At 40.4% G+C, this 16,674-nt stretch overlaps 1 protein-coding gene across 1 annotated transcript in view; it reads left to right on the top strand.

The window, feature by feature from the left end:
* Positions 1–15,681, top strand: part of CHSY1 (chondroitin sulfate synthase 1) — a 53,964-nt gene extending 38,283 nt beyond the window's left edge. Inside the window, exon 3 of the mRNA XM_088452868.1 lies at positions 12,463–15,681. Within this exon, the coding sequence (XP_088308994.1) occupies positions 12,463–14,055 (1,593 nt within the window). The 3' untranslated portion in view covers positions 14,056–15,681. The remainder of the gene's footprint in view (positions 1–12,462) is intronic.
* The last annotated feature ends 993 nt before the right edge of the window (positions 15,682–16,674 follow it).

Genomic DNA, 16,674 nt, shown 5'->3' with positions numbered 1-16,674 from the left:
CCAGTTATCCCACGCCTCTATTCCACAGCGTAAGCAACTCCAGTGTCCCCTGTGGAATCAGAGAAAGGGGTTTACTGGTAGGTATCAAAATCCCACTATTGCTATTTAAGGAGTCAGTCATTAGCAACCATTGAAATACATAGAATTTACTTTCAAGGTTAGAAGTCCTAAGTTACTTTGGCTAATGGTGTCCAACTGATTTCCCGCAGTCTCTAGTTATGAGTTTCAAATTGACATGAAAATAATTGTAGTCTACATTTTTTTTTTTTTTTTACCCACAGTGCGTTTTAAACCATGTGTTTCAATGTAAGGTGATCCCATAAATGCATTGCTTCAATCCCGTCTCAGAACTTCCTTTTGGCAGATCTGCAGTACCGGCCTGGTCTCACTGAGCAATGTGCACATGGAAGCAAATTATTTCTTCATGGGCTGGTCAGCAGGCCGAGACATGCTCAGACAGCGAGTAATTAGCTGCTCTATTCTGTCAGTTGGAAGCTAATCTTTCTCCTACAGAAGTTTCACCTGTGGTGCACCTGGATGCTGCTGTGTCTTATCACTTCAGCTTACATATGCAATGGTTATAGAGCACAGCTGTCTGTGCGAAGAGCAAGCAAAGTAACAGGCGGCGGAGATGCAGATGACTGCTGGTGAATTGGTCCCTGGAGAGGCTCTTCTGCAAGACAAAGGAAATCAGATGTGTACCTGCTATACTTAATAGCTGGAAGATTTTTTTTATTTTCTTTTTGCCAGTCTCGTGTAGATACACAATGACTTCCTTATGCCATTCCAATGGTTGGCCCCTCCCTTTTCGCAGGATACAGTGTCTCCACCTGCTTAGTGCCCAATGTATTCTGTCTTCATAGCAGTACATACAGCTATACTTCTCCCTTCCAAAGTCCTGTGCTGCTGCATGTGCCAGTTGGCAGACGTGTATATAAAACAGTAGCATTCTGTGTCTCTTGCTACTGTGTAACCTTCCTGGAAGTCCGGCCTCGCTCATCTGTCTGAGCCCATTTACATGTAAGATATTCAGGTTTCACTTTATGTAGATGTATAGATGATCGGGCTACAGTTCTAAGTGCTCTCTATTACTAGGGATAAACTAATCCATCGCCCATAAAATATAATCTGTAATATAGGACGGCAGGGATATTTAATAAGATTCCATGCAGATGTATTTTATTCTCTGCCCATAGTCTCGTCTGTGTCATCCACCCATTTCTTTCCTCTTTGGCATGAAACATACATTGAAGAAAAGACCACAGCCAGGAAAAACTTACAGGCCACATGAAATCACCTCCTATTCTCTCTTGGGAGTACAGGGCTCTCTAGGTGCCTATTTCTCTTCCTCTGTCTGCCAGGGTCTCTTGCCACAACACATATTAGCGCTAGTTAATGGTCAGATTCTGTGCGTATCGTTTGTACTTCGCCTTTTTGTTAATTGTTATGGCACTTTTATAGGAGAAAATATGTCTTTGTCCGTAGTCTTTCTTGCCCTGTATGTAGATATTTGGTATAAATTGACTGTAGAGAATATACAGGTTTATTAGTGGAATAATGTGTAGGTAGCCATGTTTGCTGTACTAGTATCTGACTTAGCAGTTTCTTAATTTGTCAGGCTTTACTTGACACCAGGAGTACATTGGTGGGCAGAGTTATGTGTTTCTGTATCAGTTACCTCTGGTATACTAGGTCTGTTGTTCTGTACATTGTACCAGTTAGGAGTCGCAGTCTCTGTTTCAGTGGTTCTTGATGGTGTAATCTATCTGCAATAGGAGGGTAACCTTCATTCTCATTTAGCCCGTTTTATAGTGGAAAGACTACAAATGCAGCAGGACCTGGAGATAGTGGTCCTAGACCTCACACTGCATGTTACAGATCTCTTTACATAAAGGCTAATGCTGCATATGTAATGTACCTAAGTCGGCATACCCTGCTCCCAACCCACCTATTTTTTTGAGTGAGTGTCTGGTTCTTTTGTTAAACTCACAGCAACCCTGCCAGGTACTACACCTTGCTGGCATTCAGAACAGATATTCCTAAGGTTGTGATTATCAGAACCTGTAGCAGGTACATGTAGATGAACTGGCAGAGAGTACCACATCCACTAATGGGAAAGATTCCTCTAGGACAGTGGTTACCAAGCTGGGTGTTGTGGCAGTCTGGGTGCCACGGGGCATTAGCAGGAGTGCCATGGGTTGGTGGTCCAGACCAAATCAACTTATTTATAGTTAATGGGATGGGCAAAACCAGTGCTGGTAGCTGTCAATCATAAAATATGTGGACAAACGAGCACAACCCTGACCCCAGCCACAAAATGGAGCCTACGAAAGACTGGTTACCACAACTTACGTAACTTTTTTTTTTTTTTTCTGAATTTCTCAATAAGAAACTTGGCCCAGGTGCCGCGAAATGCTGATGCTCTAGGGCAGGGGTAGCCAACCTAGTGTTCACTCTAGGTCCGGCAGCAGGCAGTGACTGGGCACTTTTTTCGTGCGCCGAAGGCGTGCGCGACCGAAAAGGGGGCCTGTCTTTATTACACATCCCCTTTTTACTCCTGGGGGCCTGCCCCCGGCATCCATTCACCGGCGGTGACCATGCGCTGCCGTTTTGACCACCCGCAGGACACTGCGACCCGCGGATGGAGACAGAACCCGCAGGCTGTCTCAGTGGGGCAGCGCGCTGGAGGGCAGGGTTCTTTCTGCTCTTCAGAAATAGGGCCGGGTGTGGCGCCCCACTGAAACAGCCTAGCGGGAACGCTACATCCTCTGTCCTCGAGAGCTACTAACGGTTCATGGTTTCCAGACCATCTAGCTGGTGCACATGTGTATTCATTACTCAAAAATATCCACAGGTGGAGCTAATTATTTCACTTGTGATTCTGTGAGAACACCTGGAACTGTTGGTAGCTCTTGAGGACCAGGGTTGGCTACCCATGCTCTAGGGCGTCATGATTCAAGAAAGTGTGGAAACCACTGCTCTAGGCTGCACTCTGCAAGCAATGCCAGGGAGGAGCATGTAGCTGTTATGCCATTGATTTAGGTAGTGCTTGTTCACCCATGCACTGAAATATGGATATAACAGATTGTTGTATTACTGGCGTGTATTAATGTCTGAGAAATTGGTCATGCCATGCTCTACAAAATAATAATAATAATGTTGGCATTAATGAACTCTAATTGTAATTAATACTTTCAGTATTTGGGGAAATATCTTCCTGAAGGAATAAAACTGCACCCTATTACTATTTATGGTAGTTCTTCCATTAATCAGAAAATGTATTTAATCATTAATGTGAGTAAAAAAACAAAAACAAACTGGGTACTCGTTTATTTGTCATTTTTATTTTTTTTAAGAAATAAATTGCTATTTATTGGCATATTCACTAACTGACTGAATATGCGATCATCGGATTGTCTGTCTAGTGTGTATAATATCTACAAATGGCACCCACATTTTTATTTATGTATAACAAAATGAATACAATTCAAATTAATGATATCCCTGAAGCTGGGAATAGCTGCCACTACACTAGGTCTGGATGCCTACAAAGTTGGGAAGAACCACATTCTACCATATATAACTTGATATATTCTAGCTCCATATTTAGTCATGAAAGTCCAGGTTTTCCAACTTGTGGAATGTTAATTGTAGGACAGAACACTGCAAGCACCAGTCCGATTGTCCTCCCACAATGCAGAAGGGTACAAATGACAGACTAAATGGGGTGTGTAAATTTTTCGATGAAACCTCAGACCCAGCTGCTTTGGCTGGAAGTTTCTATTTTCAGTGTGCAATCCAGTCAACAATTATGAGCCTAGCTTGTATGTGGCTAGCAACATATGATTTGGAGCAAGAGATGGCAAAACATTTGTAAATAGTCATGACTCCTCCATTATTTGCAAAGCAGAAGTGCTATCTTACAGACGTATGTATGTATGTATTTTTCTTTTATAAATATAATTTCAAAGATACGTCACTTAAATGCCCCTTGAACTGTTTAAAGCCTCATGATTAGGGGTCAATTTTGGTGTATTTTTTTCGTTTTTTTTTCTTAATTGGTTAATAATCATGACCATTTATACTTTCATTCTTTGCCTTCGCTTGGTTTGGTTAACATTCAGTTTTAGTTTGCAAAAGCAATGATGGCATGATATTTGTCACTGATAACAAGTTTAGGCTGTATTATGATCAACATGGTGGTTATAGTTTCACATTGAACACAGAGAGCTTGTAATTTATCTAATTGACCTCTGCCTGAAAACCCTCACACTGCCTTTAGCATGGAATCACTCCTGGGTTTGCAAGTGTTTGTCTCCAGAACACGGTCTATACTGTATCACCTCTATCTGCAGACAAGGGTACTCATAAGATGTTAGAATGTCTCTGCACTGTGGTAGAATATGGAAGGAGTGGGTTGGCTTGCAGTCTTCTCAGGAACAGAGAAGCAGATGTGAGTTCAGGCCCCCATACATCAGAGATTGATTGCAGCAATCGTGCAATCTGCAATCGATTGTGTATAAAAATCTTTCCCTTTTTCAATCGATGCAGATTGCAGAATTGCCACAATCGATTGAAAAAGGGAAATATTTTTATACACAATCGATTGTAAATTGCACGATTGCTGCAATCAATCTCTGATGTATGGGGGCCTTTAGTTGTATACAGCTTGCACTCAGCTGTGTGGATTCTTACTTTTTTTCTGTCACTTACTGAGGTATTCATTCGGCATCCTGGCTTTCGGGATGCCGACGCTTACATTGCTGGCGCAAGAATACCGGCGCTGCCATCCCGATGGCCGGGTTGCCAAAGGAAAGTAACGGTTGGGGGGAGGGTTAGGCACTAGGGTAAAGCTGAGCAGCCACTATACAATTCTGTCCAATCTGGCTGGTTGGAATGAAAACCTGGTAATGTATGGGAGCAAATGACAGTCGATCATAAGGTTTTAAACACTGAAAAAAGGAGAAAAAAAATGTTCAAATTGGTTACATTTGTGTGTTTGAACCAATGTGTCTGAACAACCATTTTTGGCTATTTTCCAGTGTTTGTGAGCAAATGGAATATTGTCATTGGCTCCCATACATTACCAGGTTTTCATTCCAACCAGCCAGATTGGACAGATATCTGACAGATTGTATAGTGTATTCCCAGCTTTAGGGTTAGTCACTAGGGGGGGGGGGGGGGGGTTGGGTAGGGAGAGGGGGAGGATTAGCATACCAATCATTAAGTGTCTGTATGTTAACCCTGTCTGGATTCTGACCACCAGGATCCCGACTGTCGATATTTCATAAAGGTTGTTCTCTTCAGAGTGCAGTCAGAATAGGGCTATATTTTTCTATCATGGTGCATTCAAAAAGATGTCATTGTTGGGGGTTACGTTGTGCTTTAACGGCTTATTACTTCAAGATGTTGCAACATATTTGTATCTGAAATACAACCCAGGATTTAAGGTAAGGAGCATGTTGCCACACAACTTGGGGTCACTGAACAGATGGTTTATTCTTTAGGAATAGCCTGGTTGAATTCTGTGTCTGGCCAGCAGGCGGATAATTGTGCATTTGTTTGTTTTTGTTTTGTTTTTATTTTCCCTTTTCTTTCTGTGATATCTTCCAGTTGTCATTTTCTTCTGGAATGAATTATTATACACTTTTTTTTTTTTTTTTAACGAATAATAGATTTAAAATGATATAAAGTATTCACACTCCCATCCACTTAATTGAATAACACTTTCAGGGTATATCTACAAAAAGCCACCACTTCTCAGCACTAAAGTGCACCGCGTATTTTGCATTTCATATACAAAAAAAACATTAAAATTGACTTTCAAAGCCAACTATCTGCACACTTTGAGAATGTCAACTGTGAACTAATTAAGCCACCGCAAGTTGGACTTTAAAAAGAGGAACTTCTAACCTCTCCTACAACCACCATGGAGGCTTTACAAAGTCCAGTTAAGCTCAGTTGGTTTAAAACCTTTTTTAAGTGGGGGGGGGGGGGGGGTTTGCTAATTTAAAGGAAACACAAAAAACTGGCTTTACCCCTCTAATAGGTAGTATACCAATCTCCCTAGGAATATTAACCTTTCTAAATGGGGGAAACTGAATAAGATCTGTGTGGCAGAGTTTAACATGATAGCAGGATCAATCGGGATATGTTGATAACAGTTCATGTAGGGCAGGTTTGTCAAACTAGTCCATTTCTCCCCCCCCCCCCCCCTTTTTTTTTTTTTTTTTTTTTTTTTCAAGATCAATATTAATTTTTACATAACTCCTCCATTTTAATATCCTGTGTATTTCAATATCCTGCAGACTTTTATTTAAGAAATATTGAGTAGTAGTCTTTCCCCTTCTAAGAGATACAAACTGCTAAAGGGCACCGTTCAGGATAAAGAATCTTCCATATTGTAGCCAGACGGTCCGCTGCAGTTTTCCTGTTTTGTATGGCAGAATATTTCTGTCTGCTTCTCATCTGGTCACTAATGCAGACTTCAAAGCAGCCTGCTGTATTGTACCTGCCTTTTTACAAATGCTGTAATTTTCTATATAGTACATGTTCCTGTGCTCTTGGTATGCTGTCTAAACTATAAATATTCTGCCTCCTATCTGTGATGTAATTGGCTCCTAGCAGCGTAATGGGCAGCGCGCTTAGTATTGGTAGGATGCAAAAAGTATGTGTGCGCTGGCAGATGTGGCCTAATATAGAACTCTCATACCTGTTTTAGGGGAATGCATTTTGTTCTATTGCAACCTTCTGGTACTACAGAACAGTGATCATTTTCTATTGATTACAATTGCAAGCCATTAATCTGCTTGCTCCCAGCTGTGTACAGATGCATGCATTAACATTTCCAATTCCTGAGCACATATGAACAAAACAAAATCCACTACACTACACAGTTTGGGTGCTTTGTTAATCCTGTACAATCCGTGACCGTTTTGTACGTGAGTGGGAATATGTATTAATTTATGATGTGTTACAACTGTTAAAAAGCTGCAATTGTCACCTGGGTTTTATAATGCTTTTTATTATGCGTTATCACACTTACTATTTGCTGATAATCTCTACACTCTGCTGGCCTTGTTTGAATGAGCAATCAGATTAAACTTGGTAAGAAGACCTTTTTGTAGATGATTTTGTCTGTGTATACAAGTGTTGCATGTATTAAGAATATCCAGCTAAAAATGGCAATCCAATTTTATGAGGTCAAATTAATTACTGGCAATGTGCGTCAGCGCGAGTTTACTGCCATTCACCGGATTCCCAACATTGCAAATCTTCCTATGCCACACCTCCTGTATATGGGGTGCAGGAATTGGAAGGTGCTAGGACAACAGCACATTGCGGGGAGATAGATAGATCTATCTATCTTATCTATCTCAGTGAGTTGATGGGGGGAAAAAAAAAAACCTCTTATAAGAATGGAGTGCTGCTATGTGTACTTATTAATCTTGTGCAGCGGCTCGAAGTCAAGGTAATAGAAAACAGTCGGGGCCTATCTAAGTAATAAAGCAGCGGCAGTTTTTGTTTAGCCTCACAGGGTGCAGAGACCCTAACAATGCTACAAGTGGTTAATGCAGGATTTGGTCAACCTTGTGCCACGTATGCATCCAAATATCTACACAACTATCACTTCTACAGCTGACCAGACTTGAGTGGTTCTCTTTAGTTGCAATGTGGGAAAGGCATGTGGTTAGGCTGGTGCAAGAACACAGGCTTTTCCGCCTTCAGAAAGAGAAACGATAGTCACGTTCTTCTTAATTATGTGTATTTAAATGCACATTTTGTGGGATCTTCTGAAAGGGCGTAATATCCTGCCAAGCTCAGGCAACTAGGTGACATTTAATTACTTCAGTGCCACATCATCTCCTTCCTGTCATTTGAGTGTTCCCTGGTACCGGCCACATTGCAGCAGTGCACTTATTACCATGGATTGCAGCATCACCGGTGATCATTATAAATTTTTTCAGCCCTGCCAGTGGCAGCTTGAAAGGTTCTTTAGATCAAAATTTTTATTAAGCCTGGCCTAGTGTGTTACTCTAATGTAGCCACTAGCATTGGTGTGTAAACTACTTTTTATTTCTAGCTAGCTGTTGCCCGCGGTTTCGCCCTTGATGAATTCGCTTCTGCCAATTTTTTTTTTCGTTGTTAATTTTAGGTATTCTAGCGGCCTTGCTTTGCATAGGGGCCCTGTCATAGGGATTGCCCATGTGACCAGCAGCACTATACAGACTGGTGGCAGCAGCCCCTTCACCCACCACTCCAATGTCACTGTGTGCTCTGTGCACAGATTGCTATTTAGCCTATCATATTCAGGTGAGCACGGGCCCAAAGCACCTGTCCCCCTCCCCACCCTTTACCTGCTTCACTCATGGTTTCGAGAATGCAGGTTATTTGTAGGAGTTTCCACTGGAAAATGCCATTTCCATGAAAATCTGTTCAGTAGTTTTTACGCCAACTTGGAACAGACAACCACAACGTTCTTCTAATATAATATATTGAGTAGTCTGCGCTATATGTATAAAAGCTGCTCCAAATAATGAAGTGGTAATAAATAAGTAAGATCTATGAGCGCTATAAAACTGTATTGAAGAGAGTGATGTTTATAGCCCTTTTTAGGGATTTATTGGGAGTGAATGGAGAACGATGGTAAGTCCGTTTGCCAAAAGGGGAGACAAATAACAAAGTTCCAGGAGGCTGGGTTACCGATGAGGCCAGTCTTGCCCTATTCGTCCCTATCTCTAGGAGCTCTGGTCCTCTTGCGGCTTGGAGGTTTCACCTTCAGTCAGGCTGTGTGCCGGATGATCGCGGCACCCGGAAGTGACGTCAGACGCCGGGGTTCACAATAGCAGACTGCTTTGGTGTAGTGCTTCTACTTTTCACTCCTTTGTATATCCAACGCGTTTCACGCCACTGCAGGCGCTTTTTCAAGGCTGGTTGGCTGTCTCTCATTGAAGGCCTTTGTATAGGGATAATTTTATGGGAAAATTCTAAAAACTGGAACTTCCGGCCGGATGTGACATGCAAAAAGGCAGCATGCACATGTCATTCAATGAATGATTTCAATTTCTTTAAAAAATTGTTAAAAATTCTCTCTTTTCAGTCAAAAAGTTAGTGAATACATAACGTTCTTCTAATATTCGTTTTAGATTATAGGGGTTGTATTTACTAAAGTGAGAACTTTTAGAAGTGGAGATGTCATAGCAACCTATCGGATTCTACCTAACCTTTATCTAGCACCTTTTAGATAATAGCTAGAATCTGGTTGCTATGGGCAACATCTACACTTCTAAAAACTCTCACTACTTAGTAAAAAATACACCTAGATGCAGCTCTCCTTTTGGATTGTATAGTGGGATTGAGATTGTGGAGTGTAAACTTCCACTAACTGACAGGGATGCTGTGATGCCTTTTAATTTATTTTTGAACTCTCGCACTCTTTCCCTCGTGAGAGAGATGTATATCTAATATATCTCTCACATTTGCCTTATCTTCTATAGTGATCAGGGAGGGTGTTGTGTCATTATTTGACAAATGAAGGGGTTTGTTAGATGTGTTTGCACTCCCTTGCCCCTTTTCTTTTTTTGCTTTGAAATCATGCTAAGGAAGCAAGTAGAATGTATCAGAATCTGCTATGACACCAGTTCAGGGTTTCTGTGTTATCCAATCCTATATTTAGCACACTGCTGCTTACACGGTCTGTGCTCTCTAGTTTAGTTCTGAGCAGCTTGTGACAGATCCCCTGTTCCCATGGGTTTCCTCTGGGTGCTCAAATTTCATACCAAGGTGCAAAAAATACTGGTAGGTGGATAGGTTATTTTTATATATCTGCATGTGTGGATGTGATTGGAAATTAGATTATACGATCGATTTTGGGAAGTTATAGATATTCAGGATTTTCATTAATTTTTATCAAGTGCTGCGTAAAATGTTATATTGAAAGTGCGTGGAAAAAATAAATTTTAAAACAGAACATGGTCTGTCTGAATTGAATGTAGCAGAGTACAAGCTACGGTTTCCAGTCGTCATGGGCAGCACCACAGATGGCTGTGCTAGTAGTGGCCTTATTGAGTATCTAGCCTTATGACAAGTCTGTGGAACTCTGACACTATTTGAAAGATTGCTATTCTATTTTCTGGTTAGGGTAAAGGCAATGTCAGATATCTCATGTTTTGTAACTTATTTTTAGTGTGGTGATAGAGATATTGTAAGTACGCAGTACTGCACTACCATCAAACTAGCAGATAGCCGTTGCTGCCACAGGCCACCTGAAATGACCTCGCAAAGCATAAATAATGTCTGACGCACACTACATTACTTTGCTGCTTTTGTACCAGCTGTGCAAGGGCCGCTGTTGGCTTTGGCAGAACTGTACAGGTCCCCCCCTCCCTGTCCTTAGCTGTATACAAATCTGCATGCCTTCATGAAAACAGTCCATACCCTTGTTCAGATAACTGCAGGCTTACAGCAGCAAAGGCCAAACCTAGTGTGCCTTTCAAGTTCAGGAACTCTGTCACAATTCTCTGTAGAAGTTTCCACTTGTATCGATTTGGGGTGTGACATGATTTATGTGGGTTCAAAAGTGCAAAATAAACTTGCAACATTGTAATTGCTGGGTAGACTTGACATGAGTAATGGTGATCACTTAAGTGTCATTTTAGATGTTTGACCTTAGTGCACTTCTGTGGTTTTGAACCTGATTCTACAGACTTTAGTTTTTCGTGTGTGTCATGCAGGATAGTAGTAAATGGCTTTTATCTAAACACCCCCCCCAATCTAGAGGGTTTGTGTTACACAGTGCAGGCTCCAATCCTCTTCCCCCTACATCCAAATATCTGGCAACGTGAGGTACAACGAACGTACAAAAGAAGATGCGGTGACCATTTTTGGCCTTCATACATAGGAGGAAATATTATTGGGACAAAAGAACATTGGTGCGATTTCAAATTGGCTGTGTAAAGCTGGAACAGGAAGTTTTTCTGTGAAAATTGTACTATAGAAATAGATTTACTAAATTTGCTAATACAATATAAAATATATTGTGCATAATGGTAGCATTCCCTCCCTCAAAGCAGGTATATTTTAAAAGATAAATTTAAAAACCTATCAAGTACCCTTCTTGAAGGCTTTTACCTAGCCATTGTGATTGTTTTATGCAAACCCAAGAGAGAATTGTGTCCATTTCCAGCCAGAGATGAGTCTGAACCCGTCCTTTTAATAAGGCACCACACATTGCCCGTACTTATCCATTGATAACCTGCTGAACACTGTGCCTTGTTCACTAAAGCTGCTGCACTGAAGTCTGACTCCGCAGTACAATATCTGCCTGTGATAAAATCCTTTGGGACGCTCTCCAGGCAGGATGCCAAATTCCCTATAAACCGGGCCTTATTTTTAAGCCCGTTTTGCCCAATGCACTCTACTCTCCCTGGCAAAAGTTTGTCTTCATTAAAACTCAGAAACACAACACACACTCTTTCAGTTGGACTTCTGGAAAGCCGCCAATGTCGTCCACAACAGCTGTACCGCAAACATCCAGCCCCTAATGGACGAGGGAACTTTAGAGCGTTTAAGGCGTTAACAGGTCTTGGGTAAACAGAAATGGGAGACGGTTTGGTGTCCTTTTGTGGATGAAGTCTGTACACTGTGATACATTAATTTATTTTTCCTGCCATTTCAAATTCTTTGACTCCGATTTGTAGCGACAACATAACGCATAGCTGTTTCTATACCTTCAATATTGAGATGTAAGAATCTTCTAAACAAACATTATACCAGCCTTTTGAATTAGGAGCGCTGAATTTTGCAGCACTTCATGCACTGTTCTATATTCTATATGTGGATGAGTTGGTTTACAGTGCTCCTGTTTGTTGGTTATGCAGTTTGACATGCAGACACATTCCTGCTTCCCTTGTCGTGTTGAGATAAGATTTCAGCTTTTTTTTTTTTTCCTCCTTTTTACCTTAACCTTTTGGTGTATTGCAAACCTAAAGTATACTTTGTCAGTAACTAGCCCAAGTCTTTAACTTTTTTTTTTTTTTGCTGTCCCTGTAAGCATTTTCTGAGAAACTTGTACAAATTCCTTACATTCCTGCTGCAGCTAAGCATTATAAATATATTTAATTTTACTGAGGATTTTTTTTTTTTTTTTTTTTTCCCCAGTCCAAAATGGTTTGGGTGTTAGAGGAACTGGAGGTAAATTTGGTTCATTATTGGCAATGTGCATTTTTAGAAGAGTGTGCTGTACCTTCTGCATGTTGCACATTTTTGCTTTTTGTAAACTTCTACATTTTTAAATTGAGTAGTAGTCAAGATGAGCAGCCTTGCCAAATTAACAAAATGTTTTGAGGGTTTAATGGTCTTTTTTTGGGGGGGGGAATTGAATTGCACTCTAAATTTATTTATTAAAGGATTTGCTTGAGAAAATTTTGTAATAAATTATTTTATTTTTTTCCCCCCACACAGATGCAACAGTTGTTTTATGAGAACTATGAGCAAAACAAAAAGGGTTATATTCGAGACCTGCGGAACAGCAAGATTCACAGAGCCATCACTTTACACCCGAATAAGAATCCTCCGTACCAGTATCGGCTGCACAGTTACATGCTAAGCCGCAAGATAGCAGAGCTGCGTTACCGCACAATTCAGCTCCACCGAGAGATTGTACTGATGAGCAAGTACAGCAACACAGAAATTCACAAGGATGATGTACAACTGGGAATTGCCCCCTCTTTTATGCGATTCCAACCACGCCAACGGGAGGAAATCCTAGAGTGGGAATTTCTGACCGGCAAGTATTTGTATTCAGCTGCTGATGGACAACCTCCTAGACGTGGGATGGATGCTTCACAGAAGGTAGCTCTTGATGACATAGTCATGCAAGTCATGGAAATGATTAATGCAAATGCCAAAACCCGTGGTCGTATTATTGACTTTAAAGAGATCCAGTATGGGTACCGCAGACTTAATCCCATGTATGGAGCAGAATATGTTTTAGATCTGCTCCTGCTATACAAAAAGCACAAAGGCAAGAAAATGACTGTACCCGTGAGGAGACATGCCTACCTCCAACAAACATTCAGCAAGCTTCAGTTCATGGAACATGAAGAGATTGATGCTAAAGAGTTGGCTAATAGAATAAACCGGGATTCAGGATCCTTATCTTTCCTCTCCAACTCTCTTAAAATGTTTGTTCCTTTTCAGCTCACCGCCTCAAGGGTTGAACACAAAGAGCCCAAAGAGAAGAAGGTCAACATTTTGGTTCCATTGTTTGGTCGCTTTGAAATGTTTAGTAGGTTCATGGCTAACCTTGAAAAGACTTGCCTCATTCCCAACCAAAATGTGAAGCTGGTTGTTTTGCTTTTCAATTCTGATGCCAACAGTGATGAAGAAAAACAAGTTGACCTCATGAGAGATTATCGTGTTAAATATCCAAAGGCGGATCTGCAAATATTACCTGTGAACGGGGAGTTCTCCAGAGCTTTGGCCTTGGAAGTTGGATCATCTCAGTTTAGCAATGACTCTCTGCTTTTCTTTTGCGATGTGGATTTGGTGTTTACTTCAGAGTTCCTTCAGCGCTGTAGGGCCAACACCATTTTAGGGCAGCAAGTATATTTTCCAATTATATTCAGCCAGTATGATCCCAAGATTGTCTATGCTGGACAGGTTCCCAGTGACAACCATTATGCATTTACACAGAAGACTGGTTTCTGGAGGAACTATGGCTTTGGAATTACCTGTGTTCACAAAGGAGACCTTATACATGCTGGAGGCTTTGATGTCTCTATTCAGGGATGGGGACTAGAGGATGTGGACTTTTTTAATAAAGTAGTACAAAGCGGTTTAAAAACTTTTAGAAGTCAAGAAGTGGGTGTGGTTCACATACACCATCCGGTTTTTTGTGACCCCAATCTTGATCCTAAACAGTTCAAAATGTGTTTGGGATCTAAAGCTTCTACATATGGTTCCACCCAGAGGCTAGCTGAACTATGGCTTGAGAAAAATGACCCTACCTTTGGTAAAGCCATTCATACAAATGAGACCGTGAGGATATCCTGATAAGCCAGCATTGCTGGCTTTCTACAGACTTTTTCATAGCCATCTAATTTATTTTTTCAAACGTATTTTTTTTACATGGTTAAGACTGACAACAGACTGTATTATGAAGAGCTGATTCAGCTTTTCGGACAAAAACAAATATGATCAGTGTTTGCCTTTCAGCCATTGCAATTTGACAACTTGAAGTATCTTTATGATCAAATCCCTGTGTTTTCACATTCCATGAAGTCTTGTCTTCAATTCTATTCCCACCACACCTAGTGCAGACAAGGTAATGTGGCCGGTAGACCCTGCACTGTACCTGGCACATCCACAGTTTGTTTGCCCTAATACTGGTCCTTCATATTTATATATGTTCACACCATTATGGTAACATGGTTACAAATCTTGGAACATTTTAATGATTGTCTGCAGAGAAGCAGAATTTATTTGGAACGAAGCATTCCTTTTAGGTTAAGATCTATTTGACTTTGTCAATTGTATGGATAGTCTTATTTTCTTTTTAGATTTGTTTTAATTAATTTGTGTTTTTTTTTTTTTTTTTTTTTTTCTGATTTGTTTTTTTTGTTTTGTTTTTTAAAAGCCTCCAAAAAAAAAAAAATTGTGTACCAAATATATGTAGCAAAATTATGTAAAATTACTTATCCCAATTTTGTGTCTCCATAGATGTTTCTCAACAATTTTTTGATTCATAATTTATTTTAGAGCCATATGGTGAGATGCATCAAACCTTTTAAAGAGGGTGAGTGGTGGGGTTGCTCTAAGCGACCTATCCGCTCCTAGCTATCTAGTAATTCTATGAAATAACCAGAATGTGGTTGCTATAGGTAACTTCATTGTGCTTCTTTTAGAAGGTTTGCTACATCTCCCCATAGTAAATTGTTGCTTTTGTGATTTTCTTTTTTTTTTTTTTTCTTGTGTGCGCACACATTCCTCTACTGTTGAAGTGATACTTGGCCACAATTGTGTGACAGTGTTAATCCCAATTCTAGGATTGCCATGGTACACTGCAGGATCTGTATGTAGTTACAGCCCCATGTTGTGACCTTGTTTTTTTATACTGGTATCCTGCCACTACGGCAGCTTATGACAGGTCCCCCTTTTTTGTTTTTTTGGGTTTTTTTTTTACCAAATCTTTGCACATTCCCAACAAATGTGGTCTTTGTCAACATTTTAAAATCCTTTTTTTACAATGTGCCTTACCTCTGTAATAAACTGACACATGCCTATCCAGACCATGTAAGGACCAATTCACCAGTTATCTATTACCAACATGAGGAATGTATCTTAGAATCATGTGAGTAAAGTAACACTTTGAAGTTACCTACTTATTTTCTCTCCAGAAATTCTGCTAGATGTCTCTCAGTGCCTTACATGCCCCTCTTTCCTGCCAGGGGGGCTGTGCAATGGATACAAGGCGCTGAAACGCTGTACCAAATACATCTTCTAAACTCTCGGCTCAGAGTTCTGTGTCTTCAGGTCTCATCCTTCCATTCAGTCTCCTGTTTGTTGGGTTGGGAGATTAGTGCGCTATGGACTGTGTTTGTTATTAAATTATTTGATTTTATTTTTCCGTTGAATCCTTTCCCCCAAAGATGACATGTTTTGATTACATAAAATGTTTAATAAAATGTTCAATAAAAAGTCTGAATTTGTCTTTTATATATAGAAGCCCATTACATCTCAGAATTTGGGTTATACAGGTCTCAGTTGGTATTATTTTAGTTGTAATGTGATTCTATTTCCTCCCCCTCCCTTGTATAATGTGATATGCCCATCACCCGTCCTATTATACAACCTTTTTTTTTTTTTTTTTTTTTTTTGCCTCTACTAAACACTTGAAAATGCTGCATATCATTTTTTTCTTTAGTTGAGCAGGACTATGAGGCTGTACCGGTTTGCAGCCCTGTGTTACACGTGATAAACACGTGTCTGTTCTCCAGTCATTGGTTTATATGGAGCCCTGCTCACTGCATGTACACCTCAATAGCTGGATACACAGACCTGACCGTCCTGGAAGACAAATAAAATGAGCATTGGTTGTATAATCACTTTCCCCTTAATTAAAGGGTCACAATGTTCTGCATTTGTGATTTATGAGCAAATAGGGATGAAGCCACCTTTTCACCATTTAGCAGGTAAGAGCAAATTAAAATGGTAATTTCAGTCTTCCCTCACTTCTAACAGAAAAGCCTGGGTTATAATGGTTACTTTTCCACCTAGTCTGCAAAATTGGAATGGCAAGTCCAAATATAAAGACTAACGGTTTCTAGTTTAAATATTAAGGGTTGAATGTATAGATTATTATTTGCTATAAAAGCATTTGTAAACGTGCTTGCAAAACCTACTGTTCAGTACAGTTTCTACTGTTTGGGACACTTCCTCATTATTCCTGTGGTGACTGAACTGGTGTGCATGTTCTCCTTACTGTAGGGCCGAATAAGTACAACTGGAAGTGACTGCTGGCAAACACAACTGTCTAACATTATTCATAGCCAGGTCAGGGGGATAGCTATAACCTGTTTAACATATGCCTTTGGCTCATTCCATGTCAAGGGGACCAATTTTGACGATTGTCCCCACCTGCTGACTGTGCACTGCGGAGTTGGTGCCAGTTGC

The sequence above is a fragment of the Taudactylus pleione genome, unplaced genomic scaffold (genome assembly GCF_031769625.1).
Source record: "Taudactylus pleione unplaced genomic scaffold, aTauple2 ptg000556l, whole genome shotgun sequence".
Lineage (NCBI taxonomy): Eukaryota > Metazoa > Chordata > Amphibia > Anura > Myobatrachidae > Taudactylus > Taudactylus pleione.
Note: the sequence above shows the minus strand (reverse complement) of the source record. Positions and strands in the feature narration are given on the sequence as shown.